Source organism: Pleurodeles waltl, chromosome 9 (assembly GCF_031143425.1).
Source record: "Pleurodeles waltl isolate 20211129_DDA chromosome 9, aPleWal1.hap1.20221129, whole genome shotgun sequence".
Taxonomy (NCBI): Eukaryota; Metazoa; Chordata; class Amphibia; order Caudata; family Salamandridae; genus Pleurodeles; species Pleurodeles waltl.
In genome coordinates, this window is record NC_090448.1 from 411,227,030 (window position 1) to 411,245,219 (window position 18,190).

Genomic DNA, 18,190 nt, shown 5'->3' on the forward strand with positions numbered 1-18,190 from the left:
AATCTATCTCTATTATTCCGTCCATAAAACCTCCCTGGTGAAACAAAAATTCAAAAGTATACTGTGAAGAACCATTCTAGGGCAACAAACAGTAGCATACTTAATCCTACTAATAAACCATTATTGCACTGTACTTGGAACTATAACTGGTCTTAGCAGAAGCCTACGTAGAAGTGTAGCCTGTGAGTTTCTGGAATGGCAGCAGGTCATCATGTTTATAATTATTCTCAGACAGTGTTCCAAGAAGAGTCTTTCTGAAAACAGCGACTCCCGCTCCTTCGGGGGGGGGGGGGGGGGGGGGGGGGCTAAGGGGGCGGTTTAACACTGCTGTTCTCTCACTCAGTGCTCTCATGGCATGTGCTATGGTATGGTTCTTGAATGGGTGTAACCACTCTCTGGCTATCCTTTCACCCGACACTCAGCCCAGTCCCCCTTTGTGCCAGTTCTCACAGACTATAGATCTAAGCCCCCTGTTGCCAGGCAGATAATCCAGCTGCTCTCTGGGCTGTCGTGTTTGTGAGTCTCGGGTGACCTTTACTCCAATTCCTCCCAGCGTAAAACATGCGCATAGGGCAGAAATGCAAGCAATAACGTGGGGAGCAGATAAGCAATCACTGACACAGAAACCGACCGGCAAGAATAACAAGAAGTGGTAGAGGCAGCCGGGAAACTCGCATTTGCACGGTAAGAACAAAAGCACACAGTGCGACGGGCACAAGGGGAAAAGGCAGATAGTCGGAGCAGCAGAACAAAGCCTGTCTGGCATAGGAAGCAATAACGAACACACTGAGGCAGCAGAGAACCTCGCACAGGCGCGGGTGTAAGAAAGAAATCAAGCAATTGCACATAAACCAAATGGGGTCAACACGCCGAGTGAGGAATACACACTCACTGTCACCAAAGAAACGCGCATTGGAACGGGGATTATTAAAACAAGTCTCGTCGTCGGCTCGACATCCTGTGAATCTGGGCACAATACTTTAATAAAAAATTAAAATGACCTTCTGTGGTGTAACTGGTGGTCGTGAAAAGCGCTACAATACTTTCTAATCGAGGTCGCGCTATCTTAAGACGGCACGAAAAAAAGTTTTTAAAAAAGGCACAACTGACATAGGCACTGGTTCAGGGAAAACGAGCTGTTGGTGCAGAGTGGACAGGAAAACAAGTACAGACCCAGCCTGAAAAACAAGCGCCGTCATAGGGATGAAGAAATCAACCACGATGTACTTTTTCAGAGCCCTCCAGGCTTCCTTTCGTCGAGAGCCAGTAAACACAGCAGGCCCACGACCCATCCTCCTCCTCTCCATTGCCCCCTCGCCTTGGTCGCCCCCTTCCCGCCCCCAGGGGTGGAGCCCTCCTCTCAGTCTCCGCCTCCTCCGTTATAGGGCGGATTCGAGATGGATTTCAGCGGCAGAAAGCGGAGCAACCAGCAGGGGTGGCTGTACTGACATCAGCAGAGGGAGCTGGCGACAGGAGGCGGTTGACACTCTTGGAGACAAGTGACACCTGAAGGCGACCATTGTACGCGGAGACTAGGTGAGATGCGATTGGCTGCATTTAAGGGGGAAGTATTCTTGTCCGTGTCGTCTGAAATCTCAGGCAGAACTGGTTTCCACAACAGCGTACAGAGGATATAGTAGATTTAAGGGTCCTTTGAACAGGCCCCTGAAAAAAGGGCGAGTGCGCTTGACATTTCGAGTCGGCAGCAGTGCCCGGTGTTTTATTCCCGGTGGCTCCACCATTAGTACACGGTGTTTTACCTTGGTGCCCGGTATATTGCAACAGAATGAGTACGGGTGCCCGTCTTCACCGATAGCGCCCGGTACTTAGACAACAGCATTATTTCTTCCTCTCGATTTCATAGTCGTATTGCCTGATGGTACTGCTGTTACGTCACTGGCGAGCACCATTCATGGTCGCCTCTCCATTTACCTTTCATAAATATGTCCTCCTGGTGCTTTATTTTCCCGTATTTCTGCCCACGGGATCAGCTCGTGGCATTTCTATCAAACGCTGCCATAGTTTTCCCTTACCGGAGCTGCCGGTGCTTAATATGAACCGGTGGTTGATGGGGTGGCCCACTGCCACTCGTTGTTGGGGACCGGCACTTATTGCTCCTCGACATATATTTCCCGTGAACAATAGACGGAAAAACACATGAAAAAGAATGTGGAACAGGAAATAGGAAACCAGTTACGAAGGGAGAAAGCAGTGACCTGCGAGAGTGAGATATAGGGACATGGGGTGGCTGGTAGTGGATTAAAGAGGTATGAAGTGTATTCAGGACTAGGCAGCCCCTGTTTTCCGCGCACCGACATTTTATAACGTCAGTCGCTGGCGCCTGTGCACCGGCGTTAATTATTTTACAGATTAAGCACTGGGGCTGCAACGTCAAAGCCTGCACAGTAAGTTATTGTTATATTAGCTTAGTAGTACGGTTAGACCGGTGTACGTCCCCGAGGCTTTGTCCCAAATCCCTCTGCCTCCTATATTCCTCAGTGATATCATCCCCGCCTGTTAGCTGACGGCCTCGTCTTCTAGTTACACTCATATCTGAAATTAAATGTTCACCCAGCTCTTTTCCATTTGTCCCTGAAGGGCACTTACTATACCCCTTTCTTCAGACATCTTTAAGCCACTTCAGGGGACATGTCCCTAGTCAACCACCACCGCCTCAAAAGCCACCTCTTTCTGCCACCATTATTAAGACCAAGCTCGTGGTCTGTTTCCTCCTGGTCCTTAGGAGGCTCACACTTCCTCCTACCGGTGTATAGCCTCAGCTTTGTCACCCACACCTATTCCACCTTGCCTAGGTCTGATTCCTTCTTTTGTACCCGTCGGTTGGCACAAAGTTTTCAACTCTGCCTTCCACTGATCCCGCAGCCTGGGATTCAAGTCCAGCTACAGTATCACCTCGAGCTGCCACTCCTGCTATCCAAGTCAAACCCATTGCAACCCTAGACCCCCCCCCGGCTCAGTATCCTAGCCTGCACGTCAATTCTGGAACAACCACCTCTGTCATTGGGTGTTTTTATCCTCCTTGCTGCACCCAATGCACTGTGTCCGTGTTCGCCCGAGGGTAACACCCAAAAGCCTCTTTAGACCCACAATTTATATTTCTGATCATTTTAAGTGATCCTTAATCTTATGGAGAAAGTAAACAGGTTCCCAGGTCACCAGATCGGCTTGGATAGTCTCTCACAAGGTAGAACAGCAGCTGTTGGTCAGAAAAGGCTCTCAGTTTTGGTAGCAGACTGAGCACGAGGCTTTTCCACTGTTTTGCTGTGGTGGTAACACACATTGGAACGCAGTTTTATAGAGCTTAGAAACAAAAGATTGATTTTCCAGACAAGACTCATATACAGATTACTAGAATCTATTATGAAGATAGAATAGGTAATCAAGGGTTCAAATAACGTTACCCAGCAGTAAAAAAGAAATGGGTAACCAGTGTTAAGGTCCCTAAGTGAATGGGAAAAAATGAAGACTGATGTCATAAGTTCCACAGCCTGATGGACCAGACTCTTAGCATGATTCCTCCACTCCAGTTCCATAGCTTGGCTAGCAGTGTTGCACTCAACCGCTACGTGCATCAACCCACCCATGGCCCCACAGCCCTCCTGAGTCTGGCTTCTAGGGTCTTAAACATTGTATGACTGTACAGCCAACCTGGTAAGCAGCCTGGGTATGAAGAACACCCTGTGGCTCCTCCACCCACTAGAGCTGGGAACATCACTTCTACATGGCTCCACGGTCTCCCTCCCAGACCCTTAGATACTTCTTAGTGCTACAACCTGCTCTGCTTCCCAGCACGTGCGTCTTGCTCAGCCTTTGGCATTCTCATTCCCCTTTCCCCAGCACCCTCGATACCCACGCTATACATCCCATGAAATGATGTCACTTATGTACACCATCTATTATACCACTTTTTTTTTTTTTTTTGCTTACATTCAGCTGAGAGCAAGCCATGTCCAAGCCAACAGAGGGGGTGGTCTTGGACCTGAAAGATGTGGAGCTGAACGAGATGGACCCTGAGAAACAGCCCATGGCAACAGCGGCAGCTGGCGAGACCAATGGTGCATTGAAGGTGAAGGTTCTGGATGATGAGGTGGAGACCAGATTCACTGGGCTGTCCAAGGAGGAGCTGCTGAAGGTGGCAGGCACCCCAGGCTGGGTGCGCACTCGCTGGGCCTTGCTCATCCTCTTCTGGGTTGGCTGGCTTGGCATGCTGGTTGGAGCTGTGCTGATCATCGTGCAGGCTCCACGCTGCCGCCAGCTACCCACTCAAGAGTGGTGGCAGAAGGGGGCGATCTATGAGATTGGGGCCGTTGAGGCCTTCCAAGACTCCAACGATGACGGCGTGGGAGACCTGGCAGGTAAGTAGCTTCCACATTTGGGTCGGTGTAGGCCATGGATGAGAGGGGAGCCTGACCCCGCCGAGAGCTGTGGTGCTGGGAGGGATTCACTGGTGGAGTGGTGGCTAAAAAAGGGTCCTTATGACATATTGTGGATATTAAGGTATGCTAGTGCCATGGCAGATGAGAGAGATCTGTGCCCCACCTAGGTCGGTGCATAGCTGAGAAGATGCAATGTGAGCTGTAATCCCATAAGGGGAAGAGATGATGAATACGGACCTGTAATCACTCGAAAAGCAGAATGGTAGTTTAGTATAGGGCAGCTTGAGTTATGCAGCTGTGAATACTACTGTTTTGCTAGACTGGAGAATCTGTCCTGCTTGACTGGAAAATGGGGATAAAGACTCGTAATTCCTGAATAACTATTAAACGAAACAGGTGCAAATAGCCATTTTATAAAAAAGAGAATATAGCTAATTTTACACAGATTCACACAATTGATCAAGGAGCAATTCTTAGCCCTTCCAGAATATCAAAATGTATACGAGTCTCTGAAATGTCCGACCCGAAAATAAAGTGATCCCCGTGTTCAGATCTGAATACTTCGAACCTCATACTTTCCAAATATTGAACGAAGGTGGAGATTTCTTTACCACCACAGGTCAAAATAAATCATGTAGACATTTCCGGACAGAATAGGCTGCAGTTGATGATAGGATTGTTCGTGTGTTTTTTGAAGCGTCCCTTCGTTCTGTCAAGCAAGGTCAACAAAATCACTTAACCACGAGGCAAGCCAGAACTGTTAGTATTGTTCTACAGCACCGAGGGAGACGTCTCAGAAAATACACCGTTGTGACCTGAGGCGCGCACTTTGCTGACGGCGCACACATGATTCAGGCGCCTGAATAATGCGAATGACTAAGCAGGGCCGGTTTGAACCGCTTTTCCTTGCAACACTTAGGCTTCTTGCATCAGCCGCGGCTCCCAGCGCCCACAGTGGGTCGGGCTGAGAGCCAGAGTGTAGGACAGGCGGATCGGGGACAATAAAGGGGCCCGGGTGGGGGCAAACAGGTTCTGTGTGTGCGGTGGTGGAGGGGCGGGGGGAGCGAGGGGTGCTTACAAGAGAAGGAGGGCTGAAAGAGAAAGAAGGAAGCTACTTCGCTGCCTTGGGACATTCCGTTGCCGTCACGAGGGCAGTCACTGGATACATGGCACGCAGAGAAAGTGCCTCAGTTCACATGACATATGTCTCTTCTCCCCCCCCCCCCCCCCCCCCCCCCCCCCCCACAATTAGCTGGCTTCAGCCAGTATTTTTCACCTGTGTCCCTCCCCCCACTTAGTTGGGAATTTCTTGTACCTCCAAGTTTATCTAGATAACGATTGCTACTAAAGTATTTTGCCGTTTAGTAGCTCTGGAACCACAAACAGATGCCAATATTTCTCGACTCCATACTATACTTCCCTTATCAACCTCAGAAAGATATACATCCCAGACAGCAGCAGTGTCCCCTCCAAACTCTACCTGTTGTATTCTTGCCTCACACCTCTTTACTATTGCCTCGTTCTAATTTGTGGCCCCCACACACATTTCACTAGGATTGAGTCACATATAAAACTCTCTACCTGCATATGCCTCCCATCAGCCTAGCCTAATATGAAGCCTGCCTTTGCCATATTACATAGATCTCACTTGTATCTTTGCCCCGTGCTTCCTAGGTATTAAGCAACGGATTGATGACCTTGGTGCCTTGAAAGTAAAGGGCTTGGTGATTGGACCCATCCATGCCACGGTGGCCGACAGCCTAAAAGAGACCCACCTGACCCAGATAGACAAGGCCTATGGCACAATGGACAACTTTACACAGCTCCTGGAGACCGCCCGCAAGAAAAGTGAGTACTGGAAACAGGAACAGATGTGGATGTTCCACAATGAAAGTCCCTTGTGTGTAACCAGACAGAGCCCCCAAGGAAACGTTGACCGACACTGTTTTTTAATATATGAAATAGTCATCTTCATTGGTTAGAGGCATGTGTAGTGAATGACAGCACATGTCGGGCAGGTTGCTGTACTGTTCCTGTCATGTGCCCACTGCCTCCACCTTCTAGGGGCTTTCTACAGTTCACTGATACCTCTTGCTATCACTCTCTATTCCCCGCAGGTATCATGATCGTTCTGGACCTGACCCCCAACTACAGGGGTGGGAACCCCTGGTTCAGCAACACAACTGTTACAGACCGCAACTTCCAGAGCCAAGTAAAGGTTGGTTGAGATGCAGAGAGATGTGATGACTGCAATGAGGGATAGGTGGTGGCACTAAAGGAACATAATTAGGAACCTGCATCAGTGGCCCTTGAGTATTTGGTGGTAGTACCTAAGTGGTAGTCAGTGCTTCAGCTAAATATGGTATTGTATGCTAGGGAGACAGTCATAAGGAAGATTGTTATGAGTGGAATGAGCAGCAGTTATTAGACACAGTGTGATAGGGTAGAAATAAAATCTTAAATCACCTCTCAGATACATACCTCCATGTTTTATGCAAAACGTAAAATAGGTAAGTTAGAGAACACAGAACACTTACAAGTTCCGTTAACTGTGGTAGAGATGGGTTTAGGTAATAGGTCAAACTTTTATTTTTTTCCTTCAAAGTGCTTGAAAGTGAACCACCTGTCAGGATTTGTGACCCACAATGTCCTAAAGTCAAGACTATATTAAGTTTCCTTTATAGATTGTAATCCATATCCACAGCCACTGGAATTATGCAATTGTGCGGCCGTGGCGATTTTTGCATAATAATAGATTTACTGCATGTGTCACTTAATCCATCATCTGCAGCAAAATCTGCAAATTTTAGCAGAAAAAATGTTTCTAGCTCGAATGGTTCAAAAGTTACTAAAAACGCAGCAACACATGTTGCTGCGCAGTGGAAGGCCCTTTGCAAAGCTGGATTGAACACCTTTCTGTTGCTTTGTGCTATATTTGAGTGTCAAAATGGGACTACTGAGGTGCAGTAAATCCCCAGATACTGTTAACCAAATTTGAAAATGACAAAATAATGAAGCAATACTATTATAAAATCTGTTGCAATATGGTGCATAATTTGCCCTTTAGTTCCGCATAATTTACTCAACCTTGCTGCATAATTTGAACCTCTCCTGCTGCATAATTCCAGTGGTCCTGCCTATATCCTGACAATATAGCAGGCATTCTTCTTTAAGTTACCTATTTACCTAGTTTAAATAAAACCCTTGAAATAACTCCTTTTAGCCTTGACGAGTTGTTGAGTCAGCACTTGAAAATCCTATTTGTATTGATTTGAAATGGTGTGTGTGTGTGTGTGTGTATATATATATATATTGCTAAAAGAGAAAGTGGTGGACGGAATGCTTACTATCCCTGATGAGGCGTTGAAGAGCTTTACAGCGATTAACACACTACTCAGGGATCCAAAGTTAGGGTTAATCCAGTGGGTATTTGGATTAGTTTTGTTCTGGCCATTCTGTTCATTTACTCCAGTTTCTTTGTGGTAAATTAAATAATTAGGTGTGATTATTATTGGGGGCTCTGTGGGAAGGAAACAGTTAATAGATATATTGTTAGGTTTATTGGTTGGCTGGATTTACCAGTTTTTGGTTTGCCCCTCTCATTAAAGACTACCACAGCAGTAGCAAATTTCCCATCGCTTTAACTGGAGGCACTTCCTGTGGAGCTTTTTTTTTTTTTTTTTTTCCCTCAGCTTGTCCAGCGTTTTTGTTCAAAGCATCCACTTGCTTAGTAAGCATTTCTTCTTATGGGGCAGCCATCTGTGAAAGTCTTTCCTGTTCTGTGACCTGGCCCTCATAATAAACTTGTCTCTGCCAAGCAAACAACCTCATTTTGCAGGCACGTGTGTGTTTTTTTTTTTTTTTTTTTTTTTTTTTTTTTTTACACTGGCTGAACTGCACACGGGCATCAGCAGGGGTGTCCTGCGCTGACCCAGAAGGGACAGATTTGCAAGGATAGCTCACTATGACAGTACCAACACAACACATTAGAGCCGCCTCCTCACTTCATGAGTTGCACGAGAAGCTGAAGACCTGATTGTGTTTACTCTGAAGAGACACTCACCTACATACCTTCTCAAGCTCCTTGATACCCACGCGGGTGATACTGTAGAAGTAGACATAAAAAAAGGAATGGGAACTTGTTACCCATTGTCTTGACAGTCTATTATGGATCGGGTCCTTGTGGACCAATGTTGTAGATCTCTGAACCATAGCTTTTGCTTTGTTTCCCTGGCACTCGGCTTCTGTGTGATATTTAGGTTTGGCAGCTGTACACTCTCTTGTGTACACTACCCTTTTTATGGGTGAGCACAAAGTACTCAGTCTATTCTGTTATCTCTCTTTGGGCTTGAAACCACGCCCATGCCACGTCAGTCACTTTCATTGGCTCGTGGGCTTGCCTTTTAAAATCCGCTTGCTTTCATTTGTGAAACGCATGCATAAGTCATGCCTTTTCTTGTATTTAGCCCACCTACACAGCACCCATAAAGTACCAAAAACATACGAGGTTCGATGGTTTCACCCTGGAGTCCGGACTACTTTATCTGTTTATTTTCCACGCAGCGCAATTGCGCTTTTTTTTTTTTTTTTTTTTTTTTTGCTTTACAACGCTAATAGCTCTAACTCGAACAAATGCGAGATCTGTTGCATTGAAAATGCTTGTTATGTTTTCGGTTTCCTAATCCTGACACCCATCAATCGCAAACTGTGACTTTTAATTCCATTCCAGGAGAGGTTGTTTTTAGGCCTCCTGCCCTCCAGAAGTTATTTAAGATGAGAAAATACCAGAGGAGGCATGGGGTAGAATATGTAGGGTCGCTAGCTGAGGTAGGCCTAATCCTGGATACAGTACAGGAGCTTGAGGGTGGTCGGTGTTGGTTGCAGCGCTTCGTGGCACGTGCTCGGTGCATCACAGTGCTAGCAGGTTTAGAGTGTAGGGCTGAGGGTGGCACAGGGTGGGTCCTGAGCAGTGACTGGTACGTGTGCAGGGCGCGCACGTGATGTCTGCAAACCAGGCGGAGGGGCCGAGTGTAGCTCAGGACGGGAAGTGATGTATGGTATCCTGCAGGTGGTAATCCACGTGCCCTCTCACATTTTATTATTCCCAACAGGAGGCTCTGAGTTTCTGGCTTGAGAAAGGTGTGGCAGGAATCCGCCTGGGAGGTGCAGATCAACTACATGTGAGTTATACTTATTATTATTTTTTTTCATATAGTGCCTGAAGCAAGCCGCTAGACTTTGTGGAACATTAATTTAGCGAGGGCAGCTGAGGTAGCGGGAGGGTAATACCTGCCAAGCCTGATTTATACAGCTTTCCCTGGGTGCTGAGCGTTGACTGTTCTTGTGCTTTCAGGGCCTTGACGTGCTGGAGGAGTGGAACAACGTGACTGCAAATTATAGCACAGAAGAAAAGAGCCGGTGAGTGCATGTTCGAGTACACTGCGCCACAGGATGGGACCAGGGGTCTCGGCCCCGCACAGTGTGTATGAAGAGTGGGGTCAGAGGCCTGAAGTCCCTCATACTGCACTGCAGAAATAGAGCCGTTGGCCTGATGTCCATCAACTCATACGCTTCACGCCTCAGGGGAAGATGATGATAGCGAGTCCCAGTTACCTTACACTGTATATATAGTTCGAGTCAGAGCAGAACTCCGTATCCCACAATAAGGAGAGGCACCAGGGGCCTGAGCCTCCACACAGAGCATGCCAGATTCCTGCCCCCCACACCCCTACAAGTTCATAACTTCCATTGCTGCAGCAGGTGTAGTGGCGCCGGGTCCCAAAGTTCTGAGGGGTCTACTGAACCCTGATTATTGCTGTATTTTATAACACCGCTGCCAGGCGGCTATTTCCTTCCTTACACTGTGGTCCACGACACCTGGCCACACAGCAGTCACTACACTGCAGCCCAGGACATAGAAGGGGCCTAGGGTGTATCCCTCGGTTCGATGGCATGTGTAGCTGCAGATACACATGCTGTGCACAGTCCGCCATCTGGTGTTGGGCTCGGAGTGTTACAAGTTGTTTTTTGCACCTTTTTGAAATTCCGGCTTCTCTCCTTTGGCCCTGGAGTGTCCACGACAGGGAGAAAGTACCTTCATTAAGTTCGTATTTGCTATTTATATACATTTTAGCCCAAATCTTCTTGTGTCTCCTGAGAGACTCTTAGTTGCTTCTTTTCACGCTAAAAATAAAACAATAATTTGTCTTCTTGGCTGTTACTAGGCATTTTTTCAAGATTTCGATCAATCTCACTTATATTTGCATACAAAAACTGGTGGTTCAGGTTATGTTTTAAAACATGTTCTACATGTATATAAAAAAGAACTAAACACAACACATTAATATCGCATAACCCCGACATTAGAATTCAATTTGCAACAGTAACAGACTCAAGGAAATTTAGAAATGGGGAATAAAAATGAAAACAGTAGTGTCCAATCCTGAAAACCCTAGGATAACTGAAGTAAATATCTCCCCTGAGAATTATCCTCTTAGCTCTTCTGCACAAAATCTCCTAGATTGTATCCGATGCAGCCATCCTGAGCTTACATGCTTGTGATCAAAGCAGATATTCACTAGAGATGTCACATTTTAAGTTTTTCTGTTTGTTGTCTCCTTTGGGTTAAAAGACAAGTGACCTAGTTTATACCAAGAGCCAGGGTTGGACTGGCCTAGTGGAGGGGCTATCAGGCAGCGCCCGACAGGCTGGTCTGAAAGGTACCGTTTTATGGGCTGGTGAGACGATTTTTAATGTTGATTTCCCTGATATTAAAACAAAAATTGCCTGCAGCAACCTCTTATCCATGCATTGTTCCATGGTTTGCAAAACACTTGCTGTTTTAACAAGTTAAAAACGGCCTCAATTTTCAAAGGTGAGCCACTTGTTTACCTTTCTAATTCACTAAAGGGGGACGGGGCTCTCGTATTTTGGTACCTGGACTTATTTTCTGTCCCAGCCCAACCCTGCCGAAAACTGTCTATTCCTGAATTGTTAACCTGGTCAAGCTCTCTGGCACAACACACCTGCTTTATGAAGTTATAGGGCCAGATTTAGATCTTGGCGGTCGAATGACTCTGTCACAAACGGGTATAATGGTCTTGTAATACGGCAAACAGGATATCCATCGCATTTGTGACAGTGTAACCATGACTCCTAGTCAGACCCATGGTGTTTCTTTGAACGAGCACAAGGGGGCATCTTAGTGCGCTGTGATGAATCATAACTCAAAATGGTATGACAAAATGAAAAGAATACTATGCTTACCATTTGAAGAGACTAGGATCACAGATATTTGATGTTCTGAAATTCAACAGAAGAAAATGTTATTTTGTTTAATTTCTTCCTTAAGTTATCGATGTTATAGATTCTGCAGAACCCTGTCATAATTGGGTTGAGGGGGCGCTCTGTGGGTGTCTTTTAGGTGTGTTGATTATGTATAACTGTTCTGTGTAGCAGCTTCATTTACTGAGTGACATTCCTCTATTTTTATACCCTTTTCAGGGTCCTCATTGCAGTGACTGATATCTCCCAACCTGTGGACATCCTTACACTAGTGAACCAGACAAGCTCAGAGTTCCTGGCCGGCCGCTACCTCCTCAGTGACTCAGAGCGGCCCACTGCATCTGAACTCGCCAACAAAATCTGGGAGTACCTGGAAGCAGCCGGGCAGCGATGGACATGCTGGAGTGTAAGTTTGGGGGATAGTCTGTGATAGCAGTGTAATCCATAGCATAACTCTGCTGCCTGAGAGCCAAGCATGGAGCATCTGTGCAAAGTGAGGTATAACTCTTCTCTCTAGACCTGATCAGGTACAGTTTTTGTAACCCTTGAGGTGGTTCTGCTCTCTGAGGTGTGAGCTTGTAAAATCTGTGCCACATGCGGCATAGCTGAGGTCTGAGCATGTGTACTGTTTGTAACTTGAGGGATGGCTCTTCTGTCCGAGGCCTAAGCCTCTAATATCTGTGCTGAGTCGTACCGAAGGACTGAGTGTGTATAGTTTCAAGTGTGGCTCTGCTGTCTAAAACTCACGCCTGTAAGGTCTGTGCAACCTGAGGGATAGCTGAGACCTAAGCCTGTAGGAGCTATTTTACCTGACGGAGAGCTCAGCTGTCCGAGAAGGTCAACAGATTGAAGTCTGTAGCCTAAGTGATAGCTCTGCTGTTTTAGGCCCGTGTTGTTGGAGTGGGGGCAGCTTGGTGGGAGATATTCTAGTGTGCTGATCTGTACTGGTGTGTTAACCATGTTTTTGTGTGTGGATTCCTTCACAGGTCGGAGGTCCCAAGGTGGGTCACATGGCCTCCCTTGTACAGGAGGACCTACTGCGCCTTTACAACATCCTCCTCTTCACACTGCCAGGAACGCCCTTTACCAACTACGGAGATGAGATTGGACTCAAGGATCTGCCAGGGCAGGTAAGGCTGCCTCCGGGAGAATTGCATCGCATGTGTACGTGCTGTACTGACCACGTGATTTGAGAAGACATCCATGCATCCCTAATGAAGTTGTAGAACATCCACGCCATGTGTTTCTATATAGAGCCTTACTTGTGATGCAGTTTCCTATGATGTCACCAGTTGTATGTGTGTTGCAACTTCACCACGCGTTTGTTTTGTGACGTCACACGGCACGACTATGTGATGTCACAAGACGTGCACTCTGCTGTCCTGGCGTGTGCTATGTGATATCACAAGGTGTAGACTTCTGGTGTGCATGTTCTGCCACTTCCATAGGCATGAGTGCACTCTGATGGCCTCACATAATGTGGTTCTCTGTGATCGCTCTTGGCAGTGCAGCTCAGAGGTCAACACCCTGGTAGTCTTTAAAGCTACAGCGCGTGGGCGTTTAATGATGCCACTCTATAGGTGTTTTGCACATCACGCTGCTGGAGTGAAATGTAGGAGCTATGTAGGACTCTGTGACCTCACACAGATATTTACTGCCTATGTGAAGTGAAATAAAAGTACAGCATCACGCCTGTTTAAATTTTAAGTAGGATATTACTGGAACGGCACTTTCTCGCATTCATAGCCACGAGTCCGATCAAGAACTATTGTGTGCAGTCATATTAAGAATATTTAAGTGTTTGATACTAGATTTTTGCCATCTCGAGGTATTGTAAATACTTGCTGGTACTATTGTAAAGGTAATGGTTCTTACTTTACTGACCTTGGTTGGATGGCAGAGAATGGACCATGTTGGGTTTCAAACGTATGCCCTGCTGATCACAATGGTGGCGACCATTTGTCTCACTGAGTCACTTGCCAGCAAGAATAGACTCACAAGTTGCTCCCCACACCTAGGCCACAATGTTCCTGCTCATGGGATCTCCAGGGCTACTTCATTTTCCTGCTAAGCACTTAGGAGGGGCTTGTATGTTTGTTTGTTTATGTACGTATGGATGAATACTTGTTAAAGGGCATTTATCATTACAAAGGAGTCTGCTGTCGCTACTTCCCTGCACATTCGGTGGGAATGTGACGAGGTGGGATTTGATTGTGTGTCGTTTCTCCTTTAAATGTAGATCAATTTTTCTTTCCCAAACAACGACATTCTTCTCACCCTTCTCTACCTCACTCTTGCCTTAAACCAAATAATTGTTTCATGGGAGATGTTTGTGTTTGTCTAATTCTGCAGCTGCCAAATCCCATCATGCACTGGGATGATACGGAAACACATGGATTCTCCTCCAAGTTACCACGTGACCACGCGGATGTGAACCACAACATCTCCGTGAAGGTGGGTGCGGTTCTGGATTGGGGGGGGAGGGGTGGGGATTCTGGCGAGTAAGGATAAGGGGGCTGGGTTACCTGTCTCATCCACAACAGTGGGTACAGTTCACCCCTGTGCCCCAAGCACCTAAAGACAGGATGAGGTCTCGAAAGGGGAGTATGTGGTGTCTTCTTACATTCGATGACACGAGAAGATTATTATGTAATGTGAGGAGCTTTTGGGAAGGGTGTGTAGCCCCCTTTTTTTGCATTGCAGGATATTGTGTTTTCACTGTGCTGGGAAGAATGACCAGTCCCTCACTCCTGACTGGCAGCAGGGCTATACCTTACTTGTCACAATTAGCAGAGCTATCCCTCATTTAGCAAGCAGAAGTCACTGACCATCCATCCAGGGAGCCTCGAGGACAGGGAGTAGGGGCACAGATAGCCTGGGGAAAAGAGAAAATCAGAGGCCACTCAAATGGTAAAGTAAAATCAAGGGTCAGTCAGATATTGGTACCGAGGACATAGAGACTCACACGCAGTGGCATCAGGTCAGGCAGTACAAGACAGAAAGATTTTGTTCCAAGTTCAAGGAGAGAGTGAAACAAAGTGCAAGCGATATTGGCCACATTTGAGCCGAGCACATGAGCAATATAACTGGGCAAGAATTGGAAGAGCCACACGGTGTCCTAAGGGTGCAGCTCCTATTGAGTCTAGGATAGGGTGGGACACTAATATCGTGGACAAAAAGCATGTAGTTTTTTTTTTAATATACCTAAGTTTACATATGTGCCCCTTGAGGATATATATATTCTAAAGGCACGTAGATGTGGCGTTAAGAACAGGAAATGTATACCTTCTCTGTGCACTTACCTATAGATATTTTGTCCTTCGTGTGTGTGCACTGTATCAGTGTGAAATTATGTTATTGTGATCGATATTCAAAAGTACACTCATGCTATGATGACTCATACACGCATTATTTTGTTGTTTGGAAAGGAATAGATCTGTTGGCCCAAAATAAATGTATTACGGTTCTAAATACAAAAGACACCACTGCTGTGGGCTAGGAGGAGAGCCACATGACTCGATCGTCTACTGCAGAGCGTACCCCAGTCACGTGGGTTAGTTTGCAGGGTAGCAAGATCTGCGGATACGGAATATTTCCTTTAGGGAGTACCATCGCCCTACTTAACACGCACCCACACTTTCTCCTGCCATGAGAAGGTTGCACGTGCCACCTTTCCTACAGAGATCCCCCCTTGAATTAACTGACAGAGACCTATCTCTGCCCCCAAGATACTAACCCACCAAGGCCAGCAGCACAGAGGGAAGCATGTTTGTTGAGATATACTTTGGCTTCTAGCCAGTTCCTTGAGTACTTCAGAGAAGGGAATGTTTGTGCAGGTTTCACCCCCCTCTGGCCTGGAAGTTCCTGCGAAGTCTTGAGAGTAGAGAGGGGCGGGAGTTGACGTTTTAAGAAGAAAAGTTTAACAGGCTGAACCTGGCGGAAATGTACAGCGGGGTGCAATTGCCATTTCTATAGAAGGAAAAACCCCAGCTGGGCTGTGGCGCACGGGACACGGGACAGGACAATCAGATAAGACAACAATGGACATGAAATCGAAAACTCAGACCCCAGCTTCCACTCGAGAAACAATGGGCCTGCCCTAGAGCACCGACTGGCAGCCATGTTTTTGTACCATCGAGGCGTGCAGTAGTTCCTTTCACCACCCAAACGTTCCATGTTATAAATTAACGCGGCTCTCACCAGTGACACGACTTTGCGTTAGATCCTGGCTGTTTTAGTTGTTATTGCGCTTGACTGCTTGCATTAGTATTTATATTTAAAGTGGAGATCAACACATAGCTCATTACAGGAACGCTGGGAGATGTTAAAAGTTTGTGTACATCAGGTGCGGATCTACGTCTTTAAATTACACAATAATTCAATTTTATTTGTACAGGATAGTTTTTCACCTATTTAGGCTCAGGAATGTTCAGTTATATGCCCAGAATCACACGATTGTCAGGCAAATGCCAAAGGCCGGGATTTGAACCTAAGGCTCCGAGTTCCGGGTTAAGTGGTTTAGCTAGTACACAATGGTGGATTCACAATTGCCCCTTGTGTGCTGTTTGCATGGGACCTACTGTGACTTCGTTCGTTTTCGCACTGCTTTAGAAAAGAGAAACGGGCGCTCGTGGAGGTTTTTCCACTTCTGTTAACTTGTGATCAAAGTGAGACTGATTTATTTATTTGGAAGTTTTACAGAATGTTATATTTCACCTCAGAGAAGACAAACCCCCCAAAAAAACGAAGTAATAAAAGGAGACAATGAGAGTCCAGCATGATAGTTAGGTTGGGCCCAGATCCTACGTTCTCCCGTCGCTCCCACGAAAGTATTAATTAGTTAATTAAATGTTTAGTTAGCAAAAAGGGAGGCGGTGTGGTGTGTCGGCTAGAGCTGCTTGCTGTCTTTCAGCTTTAAATTTAAGGAATCATGTTCGAGTCCCGGCGTCAGCTCAACATCGTGTGATGGTGGGCAAATTACTTAATACCCCATAGCCTAAAAAATATATCTATTTATACCTTTAAATCTGGTGGTCCTCTAAAGCGTTATACTGAGTTCGCGTTTTGTGAAAGTGAAGGAAAAAAAACATAAGTTTGGTCTTTATGAGTTTTCTGATCCGACTGGATCCCAAAGTTGAAGCTGTTATAAAGATTCCGTTTGTGGGTGCACAGGGCTCTTCCAACACGCTGTAGTCTCTTGTAGGGGCGTTGTTGAATGAAGTGTTGGTCCCTGACTGACGTCTCTTGCCGTTTCCTCCTCGCAGGTGGAGAGCACGGACAAGCACTCCTTGCTGTCGCTCTACAAGACGCTGAGTGAGCGGAAGGGGAAGGAGCGCTCGCTGCTGCACGGGGACTTCGTGCCACTACAGCTAACGGCGTCCGCCAACGTCTACGCCTACCTGCGCGTCTGGGACCAGAACGATCGCTTCCTGGTGGCCCTGAACCTGGGCACAGAGAAGACCACTGTAGCGCTGCGGCACGATCAGCTGCCCGATAGCGCTTCCCTGGTTCTGAGCTCCGACCCGCAGCGCCAGGAAGGCTCGGTGGAGCTGCACAAGCTGGAGCTGGCGCCCTCTGAGGGGGTGCTGCTCAAGTTCCCGTATGCGGCCTAATCTGTGACCCTCCGCTGGCCTTACTACACATTCCACCGGGGACACACCTGCTGCTCCTGAAACAGAGCCCCTTCCTCACTCGCTCCGTGACTCCCGCCAATTTACAGACACTCCCTACCACTTGTTGCAGCTTATTGAGTTCATGCAGAATAGTACGAGCGCAAAGCTCCTGGTGTGTAGTTTTAACTAGTGTATTTTTATGTTATATGATGCAGGGTCTGATTATGTCTGCAGGCACATCTTGGGAGAGTTGTCGTGACGTTCTTCAAAAAAAAAAAAAAAAGCTAGCTGCACGCAATTTTTTTATTTCACAGAAAAAAAATAAGTGAGTCTCATTAATGTAAGCATCTACAGAGCCTCTTACTACAAACAGACCAGTTTGTAGACAATCGAGCACTGTGGATTGAGAGAAATTCTGTTTTTTGACTGTCCTACCCGTGACCACCTCCCTCCTATCTTCCCGCCTTTGGGGATGGACTGCTCTGTTTCAGGACCTGCAAGGATGAGCCTCAGAAACTTAAGACGTTCCATTAAAGAGGAAGATTTTTACAATGTCTCTGTCTCGTTCTTTGAGGGCCGGTTTCTCTGTTTAGTGAGTTGACCTGTTGAGCACCTGTTAACCCAGTGGCAGAATAAAGGGTGCCACAAACCCTTTTTAAAACAAGGAAAATAGGTCCGTGCACCGCTTTTGGATGTAAAAGGTAACCATAATTGTTTGGTTTTCTGTAGTAAGATCACATCTCTACTCCCTGGGGCTACTGCTCCTGCAGGTACGCACCTGCATTTATGCACTGCAATGTGCCAAAGACCATACAATTATTCTACAGGTAGTTTAGCTGAGATGTGAGTCTGCAATGCACATGCACTTTGGTCTTTCAAAAATAGTAGTAGTGGTTT

General features: G+C 46.6%; 1 protein-coding gene and 1 long non-coding RNA gene across 4 annotated transcripts in view; one reads left to right on the forward strand and one right to left on the reverse strand.

The window, feature by feature from the left end:
- Positions 1 to 1,261, reverse strand: part of LOC138259430 (uncharacterized) — a 34,423-nt gene extending 33,162 nt beyond the window's left edge. For both annotated transcript variants that reach the window (XR_011198730.1, XR_011198729.1), the window contains exon 1: positions 1,174 to 1,261. This is a non-coding gene — a long non-coding RNA (uncharacterized lncRNA). The remainder of the gene's footprint in view (positions 1 to 1,173) is intronic.
- On the forward strand, positions 359 to 17,845 carry SLC3A2 (solute carrier family 3 member 2). 2 transcript variants are annotated; one of them, XM_069207175.1, is made up of 10 exons: positions 359 to 684; positions 3,955 to 4,376; positions 6,072 to 6,245; positions 6,515 to 6,615; positions 9,509 to 9,577; positions 9,751 to 9,815; positions 11,901 to 12,087; positions 12,668 to 12,811; positions 14,034 to 14,135; positions 16,946 to 17,845. In XM_069207175.1, the coding sequence occupies exons 2-10, from the start codon at positions 3,968 to 3,970 to the stop codon at positions 17,291 to 17,293; spliced, it is 1,599 nt and encodes a 532-aa protein (XP_069063276.1). In that variant the 5' UTR covers positions 359 to 684; positions 3,955 to 3,967; the 3' UTR covers positions 17,294 to 17,845. The 2 variants fall into 2 exon arrangements, with proteins under 2 accessions (XP_069063276.1, XP_069063275.1); XM_069207174.1 differs by lacking the exon at positions 359 to 684 and adding an exon at positions 1,291 to 1,536.
- Positions 17,846 to 18,190: the final 345 nt, after the last annotated feature.

Excerpts from the sequence above, each read along its gene's own strand:
- SLC3A2 (XM_069207175.1), top strand. The coding sequence starts at position 3,968 with ATGTCCAAGCCAACAGAGGGGGTGGTCTTGGACCTGAAAGATGTGGAG. Across the intron at positions 12,088-12,667 it reads AGCGATGGACATGCTGGAGT|GTCGGAGGTCCCAAGGTGGG; the intron begins GTAAGTTTGGGG and ends ATTCCTTCACAG. Across the intron at positions 12,812-14,033 it reads TCAAGGATCTGCCAGGGCAG|CTGCCAAATCCCATCATGCA; the intron begins GTAAGGCTGCCT and ends CTAATTCTGCAG.